The 13,858-nt window shown below is 42.9% G+C and overlaps 1 protein-coding gene across 2 annotated transcripts in view; it reads right to left on the minus strand.

Moving 5' to 3' along the window:
- The window catches only part of LOC108899249 (A disintegrin and metalloproteinase with thrombospondin motifs 2), a 126,584-nt gene that overhangs the window by 95,427 nt on the left and 17,299 nt on the right, over positions 1-13,858 (minus strand). Inside the window, exons 1-2 of one of the 2 annotated variants that reach the window (XM_018699603.2) lie at positions 10,996-11,707; positions 8,931-9,355 (exon numbers count right to left, since the gene is read on the minus strand). In XM_018699603.2, coding sequence (XP_018555119.1) covers positions 8,931-9,355; positions 10,996-11,083 — 513 coding nt within the window. In that variant the 5' untranslated portion in view covers positions 11,084-11,707. Of the gene's footprint in view, positions 1-8,930; positions 9,356-10,995; positions 11,708-13,858 lie in introns of those variants that run through there. The other variant, XM_018699598.1, reaches the window with a different exon arrangement.

Here is a 13,858-nt window from a genome sequence, read left to right on the forward strand (position 1 = left end):
GAATCTGATTCTTGCAAAGTGGACTGGGCAATACACATTAAACCATATACACAATAGAAAATTTCCTCAGTAAAAAAAATTGACAATTCAATATACTGATCATGAGTCGCATCACTTGACAATATGCTAATAACCCAATCTCAACACAGACACAAAGCTGTTTCTAACCCATCATTGTGGAAGCCCTCGCCACAAAACAGGCAGAGTTTTACCATGCAGTGGATAAGCAGGCTCAAATAGACTAAACTAATGTTACTTAAAGTCTGACATGAAACCGATACAACGGTGATAAATACCACAAAAAGTATTACTATCTAATAACGCATGCAGAATGCAGGTGCTTGAACTCCCACAAGTAATTAGACCTATCCCTCAGAACAAGCAGTGCAACAAACCACAACATTACTATGTGCTTTGCTGTCACTGCCATAAATTAGGGATTTTAACTGATGAATGTAAGTGACCCAAGATATACACTGTAAACATTTCACATATGGGATTTAAAGGAATTGGAGTTTTTAGTTTATAATTTTCTTATTTAAATAAATTTTTGTTTTCATACATTTCTCGGTCAGTTCAGTCAAAATCTCTTGCCATAATAAAATAGTGACTTAATTTATGTTGCTAAAAATACAGATATTGACTGACATGGAAGACATTGTTATTATAATTTTTTTCCCCTACCCCCTAGCCCTACTTGCTAACCATATCACCCTGCTGTGGTGAGTGTTGCTAGGGTACTTGGCCCTTGTCCCTCATTCAGAGGATACATGCAGCACACCTTGGAAGCCCGACTATACAGTAACTCAATCTCACACAGAGCTGTACATGGACAAGGTCATCACAAAGTCTCCATTACATCTTGAACAGATTATATAATTGTGAGGCATTTTCCAAAGCTTTCCTTGTACACACTGGCAGACGATCAGTCACAGTGATCAAAGCACTAGATGTGTTTCTTTGTTTCTGCTGCTTCACTCCAGCCCCCACAGAGTCAGTTATTAGAATACAATATATTATTATATAATATATTACATATGCTGGTACACTAAGAATTCCCGGGGTCCTCATGCACTGGTAAAACCCCCCAAACATAATACACTGGCAGAGAAAAAGTGATTATTTCTCTATTGCAGAAAACAAAAACAGGCAGCCTTAGTAAGATGAGGAGGGTGTGAGTTTCTGTTATGAGGTGCGATTCTTGCCGCTTAGCTGCCTGCTGCACTGAGCACCAAGCAAAATGATTTTCAACCATAGATACTGTATGCAGACAGACAGAGAGAGGATCTGTTACATTAAGAAACATGCAAACAGAAAATACAAATCTGGAGGAAGAACAAATACAAATATTTAGATCAAGCTAGGACAAAACGCACACGTATATTTCAGACTGTATGGGGGCATTTTCTCATGCAGTGAAAATTACTGGCAAGCTAGCTTCTAGAGGCAGGAAAGTGACTTTAGGTTAGATGAAGAGACAATAAAAAGCATATTCTTCATGCTAATCAAGAAAAGTCTGAGCACTGAGCAGGTGGTGACGCTTATGATGTTGCTGTTGTTCTTGTTCAGGTTTGGGCACATTAAGATTCCAATGCGCTCTGCCTCCCTCCCCCTTTGTGTTACTCTTGTTTTCCTCCACCTAACCTCCCTCCCTCCTGATGCGCCACCCCCCACCCACCCCCCCTCATGTTGTGTTTTGTTTGTGAGGATTATGTGGAGAAAACTTCCAGATGAGTAGAAGCTTTAAGAGTACAAAGCCACCTGTGTGGAGGCTGGGCGGTAAAACAACGCAGCCATGGGAGACAGTGGCCAGGTCAGCCGTGGGTAGGCAGGCAGAAGGCTCGTTAAGGTGCTGGAAGATAGGGAATATGTCTGTTGTGTCCTGTTTCCAACATCCTCCACTGCTGAGGCCTGTTAGCTGGAGAACTGCTGATGTGGCTAGCATCGATCAGTTTCCTTCACAGCCCTGCGGCCTGTGGGACTGGCTGGTTGACTGATTGACTGACAGACAGGCGCACTGGTGGTGGCTGTCCGGCAGGCAAGAAAAAAAAATTCCCAACCATGCCTGGTCTGTTTTCTGTTTTATTACTTATTTTATTTCCATTGACGCTGCAGAATAATGCTGTTATCCATTCTGTATGTTACTACCCTTTGGCCCCTCTGGATTTCATAGATTTAATTATATTTTTGTCCCTGTAACATGACAGTTGCTCTCCTCATTGTGACCTCTTATTCTTTAAAATTTGCGAAACATGATGGGCTAGATCTTTCATCCTGACCTTGAAATGTGCTATGTCCATTTATCTTTTTGCCTTCATCTGTGCACATGGCAATCATATGAGAAGAGCCACAACATGTTTGTGGATCATTGCGTTTGCAAATGAAACTGCGCATGGAAAACATGGTTTGCCTTTCCTGTACTCATGCCTAAACAGTCTGCACATCTCAGAAAACATGTTCGGAGGCGGAGTCATTTTCATCACATGCAAAGTGGATTTAAACATGCAGAGACTAGAGACTGGTCTGATAAACATAAAGCTCCAATTCCAGAATCTTCATCTCAATGACATCACAGAAACCAGGACACCCAAATTCCAGAATAACATTACTGGTACGATGCATTCCTCTATCCCTGCTGTGCTTTAGCTGAATCTAGTATAAAGTCAAAATAACCTGCTGTAATCTTGACATCATGGAGGTGTTTCCCTATAATCATTGGGGTTCCACTGCTCTTTTTTTTTCTCACGTGAATCATGTTATTTCAGCCACTCAAGCAAACCATGTGTTCTGAGCCAGCACTCTGTGAATGACAGAGAGCGAGAGGAAAGAGAGGCAAGGGAGCTGGTTAAGTGCACTGAGTGAGCGGCAGTAATCACAGCTCTGGTAAAAGCACTCTTTTGCTCTGTACAGCGTTCCTCAGAATGGGTCTGCTCTCTGTCTGACTGACTCTCTCTCCCCCTCTCCCTCTATTTTTCTCTCTGTCTGATAATAGCTCTAGATTGAGTAATTGTGTGTTTGAGTGGAGCTACACTGCAGGGTGGAACCTGCAATCAGATACAGAGAACACGTTTCTCTCTCTCTGTCTGTCTCTCCATTCATACCATGCCTCAGCAGTCTGACCTCCGCACACCCAGCCCTCCCTCCAGCCCTGCGGTTCCTGCAAACACTCCTCCACCGTTTTTTTCTCTATACAGTCAGTGAGGGCTGGGGTCAATAACAGCTGTGCGCCGTGCTGTAATTGATGTCATCATTTCAATTTGAGCTGATTACAGTTGAGAGCTGCTTATCGTGTGACCCGGGGTGGAATAACACACTGTAGGGCCCAGTGAGCCGCCACGCCTGACCAAGCTTAACTGCTGGGCTGGCTGGATGGATGGATGGGTTGGCTCTGCCCAGGGCTGCCTTCTCTATTGACTCCTAATGTGGAGGTAATGACTGAGCGTATTCCAGGGGCATGGCTGGCGCAAGTGTCCATGTCGCTGGCATTTAGTGTAGTTCTGGGGCTATTATTGTGATTGGCCTGCCCCTCTGTCAACACACTCGCACATGATTAAGCTTTCTGCTGGCACAGAACTCAGAGTGTGTGTGTGTGTGTGTGTGTGTATAATGTGTGTGTGTGTTTAATGCCTTTGTAATAACTTTACAATCTTTCTAATTTTAGTCATTACAATCACAACATCATTATACTGAATCTGGTAACCCCAAAAATGATTTTTACAGTATTTGCAAAGAATGTGCCATCTCCAAGCACCCACCCACAGAAAAGAAATAAATAAAACACCTGTCAGTGCTTTGGCATTTCTCCTTGCTGTTGATGTCTGAGTCTTTTCAATGAAAGCACCAAAATAACACCACTGCCTTCCAGCATTCTTGCTGTGCACTAATAACACACATGAACAGACTGAAGCATACATAAATATGGCACATCAGAGTGTACAAAGGGCAGCACCTATACAGGATCAGAGATAATTATCTGAAAAGAAAAGGGGATGACCGTAATGTACAAATAGCGGGCATAAACTATATCTTGGTTAGTAAGATGTAGATCTAGCTCCTTGGCTCTTAACTTTTTTCTGCATAGACAGCGGGCAATACCCTTAACCCTCAACACCACTTGTCTGATCAACGCTTGGGAGCAGAGCTGCTGCTAAAAACAGACAAAGACTGCTCACTAAAGGAACATGGTCTCTAGCTGTCTCTTTCTTTTTTTGCCAGAGCTCTGAATCTGTGGGTGTTGGGGAGCAAAAAGCTGTCTGCCACATTCTTTTTCTTTCTCTTTCTCTGTCATTTTCCTGACTCTTTTAATACCATCATTAGGAGAGCTCTCCTGCTTTCTGCTACCGCTGCTGGCCAAGAAACACGAGACAGAGGGAGCAAGAGAGCGAGAGAAAAGAGAGAGAAGCAAGGGGAGGAGACAAAAAGAGAAATGTGTGCACAGGTTTTTGTGATGCAGCGAGGTAAAGATGGTTCAGGGGAACTTGCTTTCGGCCGCCGTCTGTCCCTGCCATTTGTCTGAGCGTCTGACCGACCATGCTGCAGGTGTGATCATGTGTGTTGGAGCACATGGTTCCCATATAGTAAAGATGCGCAGTGTGTTTATTGCAAGCACGTGTCAAGTCATCCAGGTGTGCATCCACCTGGATTTCAGGAGTAAACCCCATGATGACAGGTAACATGCTTCCTCTGTTATAAACTCTGAGACGTGAAGATCACTTCTCACCCAGCTGGATCTCATTTCTGGCCTGTGTGCACACCTATCGGTTCCATAGACCTGTGTGACCCTCTGTTCCCACGGTAACTCGAAGCTGCCCTACCATTTGTCAGGTGCTGGGGCCCATCTGTAGGACTGGAAACCTCATACTAGAGATGGATATCTGGATGTGCAGTACGAGAGGATGTGTTTGTGTGCGTGTGTGTCAGCTGATAACAAGATGTATTTGTCTCATCTTGCAACACTATGGTTATTACTTTAATTATGAATGTTAATCAAGATTATTTGTTTCTGTTAGGAATTATTGAAAAATTATCTGTTGTCACACACATTTGTTTCACATGGTATAATATGGTTAAATACCTCCTTGTAGAAGATGAGGATATTTAAAGACAGACTTAAAATAACTTTACTCCATTACCTTCTGCCTACTCACTCTTTTCCATCTTATTTTTTGCATTTTTCTGAAGATTGCCTTTTGAAGATTCTTCTCTTTCTTTCCCAGAGTCTCTTTTTAAACTTCTGCTGGGTCACATTGGTGCATGCTGAGCATTCAAAGTTTAGAACTGGTCAAATATAATACTGATGAGGATTTCTGTTTCTCTGTGCTTTTGGCTACTTAAAGAATAAGACCACTTCACCTTCTTAAATCATGATAGGGTGAGGGAGGAGCTTAAAAATGAACATCAAGAACCTGCTCTGACTGTGCTCTAGTAGACAGCACTCAAAAACACTAATAGTACCAACTTGCAAAAGCAAAAAAAGCCTTAAATAGACAAGTGGCACAATTTACATGGTGAAAATAGATACTTCCAAAGTGAAAATTAATACATCTTTGGCTGAGAGTCTGACAGCATTGCTCTCAGACAGTGTAAGCACACCCTGCACAGTGTGACAGTCCCAACTTAACTACTTCAGTCTCTCAGAATAACAAAATTATTCATCATGGCAAAATGAAACAGCAGTAATTTTGTAACTCTCCCTCTCTCTCTCTCTCTCTCCCTGTCTCTGCTGAAAAGAGGAAAAGCAGGAGCTCTGCTGACGCTCAGCATTCCACGTAAGATTCCAAAAAGACATACTCACATGGATGCACCTGAACTCACACCCACATGTGCACAAAATCAGGCCAAAACAGCTAACGGCCTCCACATCTCTCAACAAACACTGTGGGTGAGGCTGAGGGAAAGACCACAAGTGAGGCCGACACACACACAAAAACACAAATATGCACGTATGCATTCGCATGAAATCAAAGTTCGGGATTTGAGATCCTGGGATTTAAAAGCACCTCTAACCAAAATCAACCAAATCAAGAAAAAATAAATCTGTAGAATCCCAGCACTATTAAGCATGTCTCTGATTTTATATGTATAATATAAATAAATTTTAATATACAACATGGAAATAAAAATGTAAAAGCCACAAGAACGCATTCAACCCTAATGCATATGCACAAATAAGTACTGACAGACACACACAAACACGCCACGGATGAAGTGGAAACTCATGCAGTCCCCCATTCTGCACAATACACACACAAACTCAGCTGCAGTTTAATTTCATTTTGTCCTGCACCCATCTAGGACTAAACACACACACAGCACATCCCCCAGTACTCATACTGTACAGTGCACTGCCTCCTTTTACCCATCTAGAGAACTAACCAGCTGATCACAGCTTCTGTTCACAAAAATCCAATTCCCTCCAAAGGTAATTTGTCCATTGAAAGATTTTCCTTTTTTCCTTCTGCTCCCTTTTCTTCTCTTATTTATTCTGGTCATTTGTTACTTCTTGAAATCTATACCCTTTGCCCTCTTCATTTTCCCTCCTCTGCCTCTTTATTGTTATTTTTTTGTATTTTGGTTTGAACCCTCTCTGCCCCTTTCTTGGCTCTCTCCCCTCCTCCCCTCATCACACACCCTGGATTCCAGCCAGCAAGATGTTCTTGGCTGTAAATGGCAACACAGGGCAGAAAAGGCTCTAACCAGGTGTCTGGGTCACTGAGGAAGTAGGCACAGCAGGGCAGAACTGAGCTACGTGGCTCTGTTAGGTTTAGGGAGGCAGATATGGGCAGAACTAAGCATTGCCTGACAGAACTTGGCTGTATTTCTTGGCATGCCTGAGGACGTTGTAAGAATTGATTAGCAATGACATGAGTTGTTCAAGGGCGGAGAGAAGCAAATTAAATATAAGTGGACAGCACTAACGTGATTATTAAAAAACATTTTTCTATTTTTCACTTTAACCATTTGATCTGAATATTCCAGCTCTGATGTCAATAGTATTTTTGATACACTTTCAATGTAACAAAATTGTTTAAATTGTAACTTTTACTAATGTAACTTTAAGTATTAGACATACATGACCATGTGTCACTGGAACAGGGCTTGGTTTGGGGAATCATTCCTCCTGTCCCTAATGGCCCTGAAGAGATCTTGTCCTAAAGCCACTCCTGTTCACAAGATGGAGGACAAAATCTACAGTCCTTCTCTGTGCAAAAATGTATTCTTAAATTCAGCTCACACTATTCTGAAGCTAAGTTGGTCAAATCAAGTGACTGTTTTCCAGAAATTGTGTTCTTATGAAATTCTCTGTTTCTTCAGTCAGTGTTTTCTTGCTGAGGTAAGGTAAAACAAACAGGGTATTTTGTACTGAAGATGACCATAACTTTGGAAGATACCTTCTAACTCAGACTGATGAATCCTTGCATTAACTTCAACTATACATTGAGGCTGTATGTCTGACCTTGTTTGACTACGTGACACAAACAAAACAGGGACCCCCTTTAAAAAAAAACAGCTGTATAGCACTACTAGTGGTCAAAAACTGCACTGAGTACCTTTAAGAATACATTCCTGCAGATAACAAGAGCAGTGGATTTTGTGCTCAAACTGGGGTCACGTTAGAAAGGAACTTCCATGTGCAACAAAAACTGATTATTATTTCATATAAGACAGACATGAAAACATGCAAACCTAACCTTTAAAATCCTGGCATGCCTGGCAGTGCCATCAGCTACTTCGACAAACCAGTGACCAGTGCTGATAGGTGATCCGTTCTCTGTAACCAACTACACTTTGACAGTAACTTTTCCTATGAATTGCCAATAGGCCCTGGAACAGGCTGGAGTGAGCAGGAGCAGCAGCAGCAGTGAGTTGCGGCTGACTGGTGTCAGGCTAAGTGGGCATGTCAGGCCTGTGCTGTCCTGGCTCCCTGCCTGCTCTCTCAGCTGCTCACTCAGTCCCCAGTGTCCTCAACCCTAAATGGATCCAGTTGCTGCTACTCAGCTCCAGTGGTGGGCTGCTCCGGCTGACTAATGAACACTTTTCCTAATGAGGGAAACTCCTCCCCCCAGTCCTATCATTCTTTGCGCATTTTAACTCTCATTTATTTGCCTTTTTGCCTCTGACCTGAGGCTTATCTCTCACATTTGCTCCCTATACTTCTTCCTCGAGCACTGGTCTCCATCTTTCTGCATGATCTCATCTGAGCAGTTCCTGTGCACAGTCTTCACACTGCCTATATCTCACTTCTCTCCCTTGCCGACAGCCATTCACCAACTGTTTGCCATCTCTTTTCCTTTTCCTAAATTCATCGTCAGCTCTATTAAAAGCATTTACAATTCAGGCTCTTTGAGCAGCTGTTGTGCAACCAAAATATTTTATGGTGGCAGTTTCATTTAAAATGCTGTTGTAGTGTCAGCTATTCATCTAGTACTTCTTTATCTGTGTGTAGAGAGCAGTACAAACCAGCTAAATGTTCTTCTCAAAGCATTGTGCTGAGATGAAGTCATACATACTGAGGTTATCTGTGAAACATCAGTGCATTCCTTTAATAATCACTGCCCCTTTTACATGAGTAAACTAAAAGGGGCAGAGGACAGAGGGATGAACACATGACTCATGGCAGGCCTGGTGTTTAGAGGACAACAGGAACAACAGCAGTGTAAATCATAAGTTTGACCCCATGACAACCTCTGAGCTGTGGGGTCAAACAGAAAGACTCACTGGAAACACTGACAGGGTCAATGGGCAAAAACCTCTGGCTTTTGCGATTTCGTCATATCTTTGTATCTATTTCAGTTTCCTTACAAATTCAGAGCTGCATCATCTGCTCTCATGTCCTTTCATGTCCTTCTGTCTGCAGACACCTTTACAGCAAACTCGGTGAACACTGGCCAGAAATACAAGAGCACAGGTAACACAGGTTGTCCACTCACCAGGCCATCACAGTTGCTGATAGCCACAGCGGCCCCTGGTGCGTCTGTGATATCACCCACGTAGAGGCATTCATCGTGCAGGGGCTCAGAGTGACGGGTGCTGTCGCTGTCATCACGCCACTCCATCTTGGCTCCGGGGGCCACCAGCCTGGTGTTGTGGCGCAGGCGCAGGTGGAACTCCCGGCCGAAGACGGTAACGTTGTAGTAAAGCCTTTCCCGACGGGCCACCGGCTCTTGGTCCTCCTCAACTCCTCTTGGCCCTTTCCACTCATCATTGCCTACTCCTATCTCCCTCCTCCGGCGCCTACGGGACTGCCCTCCTGCCATGTGGACAGCCGAGACAGCGTGCGACAGGAAGCGGCCCTCTGCGTCCACACTGATTGGCCTCACCAGTCCATACTCCCCCAGCACATGCTGCAGGGAGTCTGGGGACAGGACAGTTTGGAAGAGGGGGAGGGGGTAATGGGTGAGAGCAAAGTGGAGAGGATAAGGCAGCAGCAGATGAGAGAGGGGGGAAATATTGTTTTTTTTTGATGAGTAAATATGTGAAAACGTGGGAGAGGGTGGGAAGAATGAACATTAAAGATTGAAGATAAGAAAAAGAAGCCAAAGTACAGAGACAAGGAGACGTCATGGAAGGAGTATGGGGAACAAAACAGTGGAGAAAATGTGGAATCACGGGTAGCGGGTGAATAGGAGGATGGAAAAAAAGAGGTGGGAGGAAAAATAAGGGATTAGAAAAATGTCAAACATGCCATGGAATTATTTATTCCTTATTCCACGTTGCGTCACAGGGAACATAATAATAAATAAAAAAGCAGTAACCTTTCACACAGACACGCGCGCGCGCGCGCTCACACACACACACACACACACACACACACACACAGCCCCACCCATGAACCCAGAGACGACCCCGGTGTTCGGCAGTGTGCGTTTGGAAACGGCAGCCTCAGCAGTGCGCGCTGCGCTCCTGACACCTTCTGTGCCCTTCCACCGTCAACAGGAAAGCCAGTACAAGATCAAGGTGCTAATTGCGGCTTTCTCACGCTGTTTTCTCACCGTCAGGCGAGATTTCTATAACCTCGACTGCGACTGAAATTAAAAATAAGACAAAACTGATCCGCCAACTGAAATTGACACTCCTTCTTATAAAGCGCTTATTATGAATATGCTACACACTGGAAAGTATTTTTGCAATAATTTATCCTATCATCACCGTCAGCACCACTATAATCATTATCATTATTATCTTAACTACAAGCCAATCAAGATTAATGTTTTTGCATTGACTCTTCGTGCGTCTGACATTTTCTTGGATTAAAGAACATTTCTCTTGGTCACATGTGACAACACAGGTGCATTCTGAAGGCGACCTGACAAATGCTCCCTGCGCCCACACACTCACACACACAGCCAAGGCCATCATAGAGTCAGAGATAGTTATGCTATCACCTTGTATGTGGTCTTCAGGTGCGCTTGGTATTATGATAGATGGATAATCATATAATAATACCTAATTTATAAAGTTTACTGATTAATAAACCCAAATACACACTGCTAATATTTCTTGAGCTCCCATCTTAAAGGAATGATTTGATAATGGTGTGATCAATAAGCCGACATCCGACTCCAACGTCCTGTGACAGATCGATAGATGCGACAGCGGCCGAATCAGATAATGTTAGGCTACTTCCCTGCAAAAATCCGACAGTAAAGCAGCGCATCTGATGGCCCTTTACACCCCAGTTAACACTATACACTGGATGGGAGAAAGCAATATCACAACACTGCTTGCACTGCTGAGGGATCTCCGGAAAGTCCCTGCAAACACCACAGCAGGACATACAGAAGTTGCAAATGCGTCCTACAATGTTGTTTGCAAGAACTGCAAAAGCATGCCAGGAATTAAACACAAAGAGGAACTGGACAGTGCTCTGCCGCTACACGCTGAGCTCCACTTCCAGGGAGCGCATGAAGAGCCCCGTGCAGCCCTGCTGATAAGAGATCAGCAGATACGGAGAACAACATAAACACTGACCACGTTTAACTGTACTGTACGTACCAACGCTACTGGCGATGTAAAGGCCGCTGGTGTGCAGCAGAAAGGCCGGTAGAATAATTAGGACAGTAAATCCAGGCGAGAGACCCATGGCAGCTCCGAACTGCGCAGGTGAGAGAGTGGGACTCCGGGCTCCAGTGTGGTGAAGTTCCCCGCCTGGCGCGACCAGCCACGCCACGACAGCAACAGCACAGCAGCCCGCAACTAGACTGCCAAGTGCACCGGGAGAGACGGAGCTCTCCTCCCCTCTCTCTCTCCTCCTCTCTGCCGAGGTCTCTCTCTCTCTCTCTCTCTCCCACTCACACACTCTCACTCAACTCTCCTCCTCTCTTTCCTCCTCAATGTCTCTCTCTTTCTCTCAACTCCTCTCTCACATTGTGCGTGCTCCCCCACTCTTTTCCTTAGTGCTCTGACAACTCCCCGACTCTACACACACACACACACACACACACACACACACACACACACAAACACACAAACGTACACGCGCACGCGCGCACACACACACACCGGGCACCGGGCGCCCACACACTCCCCGTGTCTGTCTGTGTCTGTGTGTGAGATGAGAGGATATTTCAGAGAGCGCTGGCCGTGCTGCGAACTCACTGCCTGCCTGCCTGCCTGACTGACTGACTGACAGGCCTGCTGACAGCTCGCAACGACAAGAAACGCAGTGAAATTAACAAGCAAGCTGCTTTATCACTCCTCCAACGTGAGGCGCGCCCAAAAGTAATTTCTGCAACTTGGACACTCTTTCTGGGATCATATGCACTGTTCAGCTCTCCGATCCGCCGGTCCCTGATCTGCTGCAAGCCTTGCATAAACTTTGAATATCCCGTCAAGCGTCCTGAGCTGGGTGAGCAGCAGCGCCCCGCGTGGTTCAGTGGCGGAAATGCAGAGTTTTGCAGGGCCCAAGGGTCCAATTTACACACAGAAAAAAAGAGAAGTCTTACTAACGCTAACCTGCATTGCCCTCATTTAACACATCACTTACCCCCCCTTGACCACTAATCTTATACTGCTATAAACACTGATAAGCATCATAAGGCAAAAGACAAACAAACAGAACAAAAAAACGGACATGAACAAAATCAATTGTATTTTCAGAACATGCTTACTTTTTGGCTTCACTCTTTTTTTTTTAAATAACGCAACACAATAATAACAGGGACAAAATAGCACAAACACAACTGACAAATAACAATTTTCCACTATCTTATATAAGATCAGCTATCAAGGTGAATCAGTTGACTCCAAATTAGCAGTATGTCAGCTTTAAAAAAGCTCAGACTTTATTTATAGTCTTTGGTTTCTGTTGATTTTCACCTTTGTACCCAGATGTTCAAAGCAATAAAAAACAACAAAAGAGCTCCAAAGAAGCATAAGATATACAGCACAGAAGTGTAAAATAATAACAATATGCCAAATACAGACAGGCTCTATAGAAGAGAGACCTCTGGTATCTTAATGAGTGGTCAATAGAGTTGAGTGTTGAGTAGAAAAATAAAAATTTTCAGATCTCAGTTAAATTCCAGTAGTATGTCAAACACACTCTGACAACTGGCTGTTCATAGCCATCTGCTGCAGTGTATAAATGTTTCAGATTCATGTTAACATATTGTTCATGCTTAGTTCACATTTACAAGATTTTTTTCTCAAGATGCAAGAACCTTTGCAATAAGTTTTTCCATGGCCAACACAACTGGGAGAAAGTCAGTTTTAAAAATACAGTAATCCTTTATAGGGCTGCAATTATTATTATCTTTATTATCCTTTTTCAAAAAACTGTATCTTTCTTATCAATTAATATGTTTTTAAAAGTTATTAATCAATAGTGAAAAGTAGTGAAAATAATGAAAAATGACGATCAAAAGCTCAAGGTAACATTTTCAAATTGCTTGTTTTGTATAACTAAGAGTAAAAAAAAAAGAGTAAAAAAAAAATATTAAGCTTATAATGAAATATAAATAGAGAATAGCAGCAAATCCTCCTGTTTTACAGGCTGAACCAAGAAATATTTGCTTTGAATGACTTCAGCATGAACGTAATTATTAATATATTATTTTAATTACTTCAGCAGAGGTTCATTTACAATGCACTACTTCAAGCTGTGGTGTTTTTGTCTCTCTGCAGCTTTGGTTAAGTCAGTAAGAGCAAAGTATTGTTTTGTATTGTTGATGACTAAGACTCTCCTCCAACAACCAATCTGTTCCTGGTGATGAAAACTTTCTGATGGGATTCACTAATGTTTCTGCACAGTTTAGTTAGTTTAGCATTGTGCAGCTTTCTTGCAACCCAAAGGCAGACTGTAGTAAATGTTTCTTAAATATTAATGTGAAGCTAAAGGCAACTCAAAATTGCAAATTTGTAACTAAATAGGTGTTAATTGTGTCGGTGGCCTTGCCATCAGCTGCTAAAAGAGTCATTAAAACTGTTATTTCCCTTTTGTATCTCTAGTTTTAATCATTATTTCCTGGTTAAAAGGCTTAGTTCTGAATTGTGAACAACTATGAAACACCATTGTTCCCTACACATCACATCTGATGTGTGACTGACAGGTCAATAGTTCAGTTTCTTTACTTTATTTTAAAAGTCTTATTTGACATTATGTTATTCCAGAGGTTCTGCACAGACCTCAATATATACCACAATACATGTCCATATCAATTTGGAAAAAAATCTATTCCTATATCAACTTCCTTGTGGTTACAACAACTTAACAGAAAATACCAGTTTAAACTTTAGAGATAACCTTGAGCTTTTGGTGTTGATGCTGACCTGAAATTAACTTCTATTGCAGACTAATCCACTCTTAACATTGACCAAAATACTAAACACAAAGTTGTTCTCTGAGGGCTTTAACGCT

This window comes from Lates calcarifer, linkage group LG8 (assembly GCF_001640805.2).
Source record: "Lates calcarifer isolate ASB-BC8 linkage group LG8, TLL_Latcal_v3, whole genome shotgun sequence".
Taxonomy (NCBI): domain Eukaryota; kingdom Metazoa; phylum Chordata; class Actinopteri; family Centropomidae; genus Lates; species Lates calcarifer.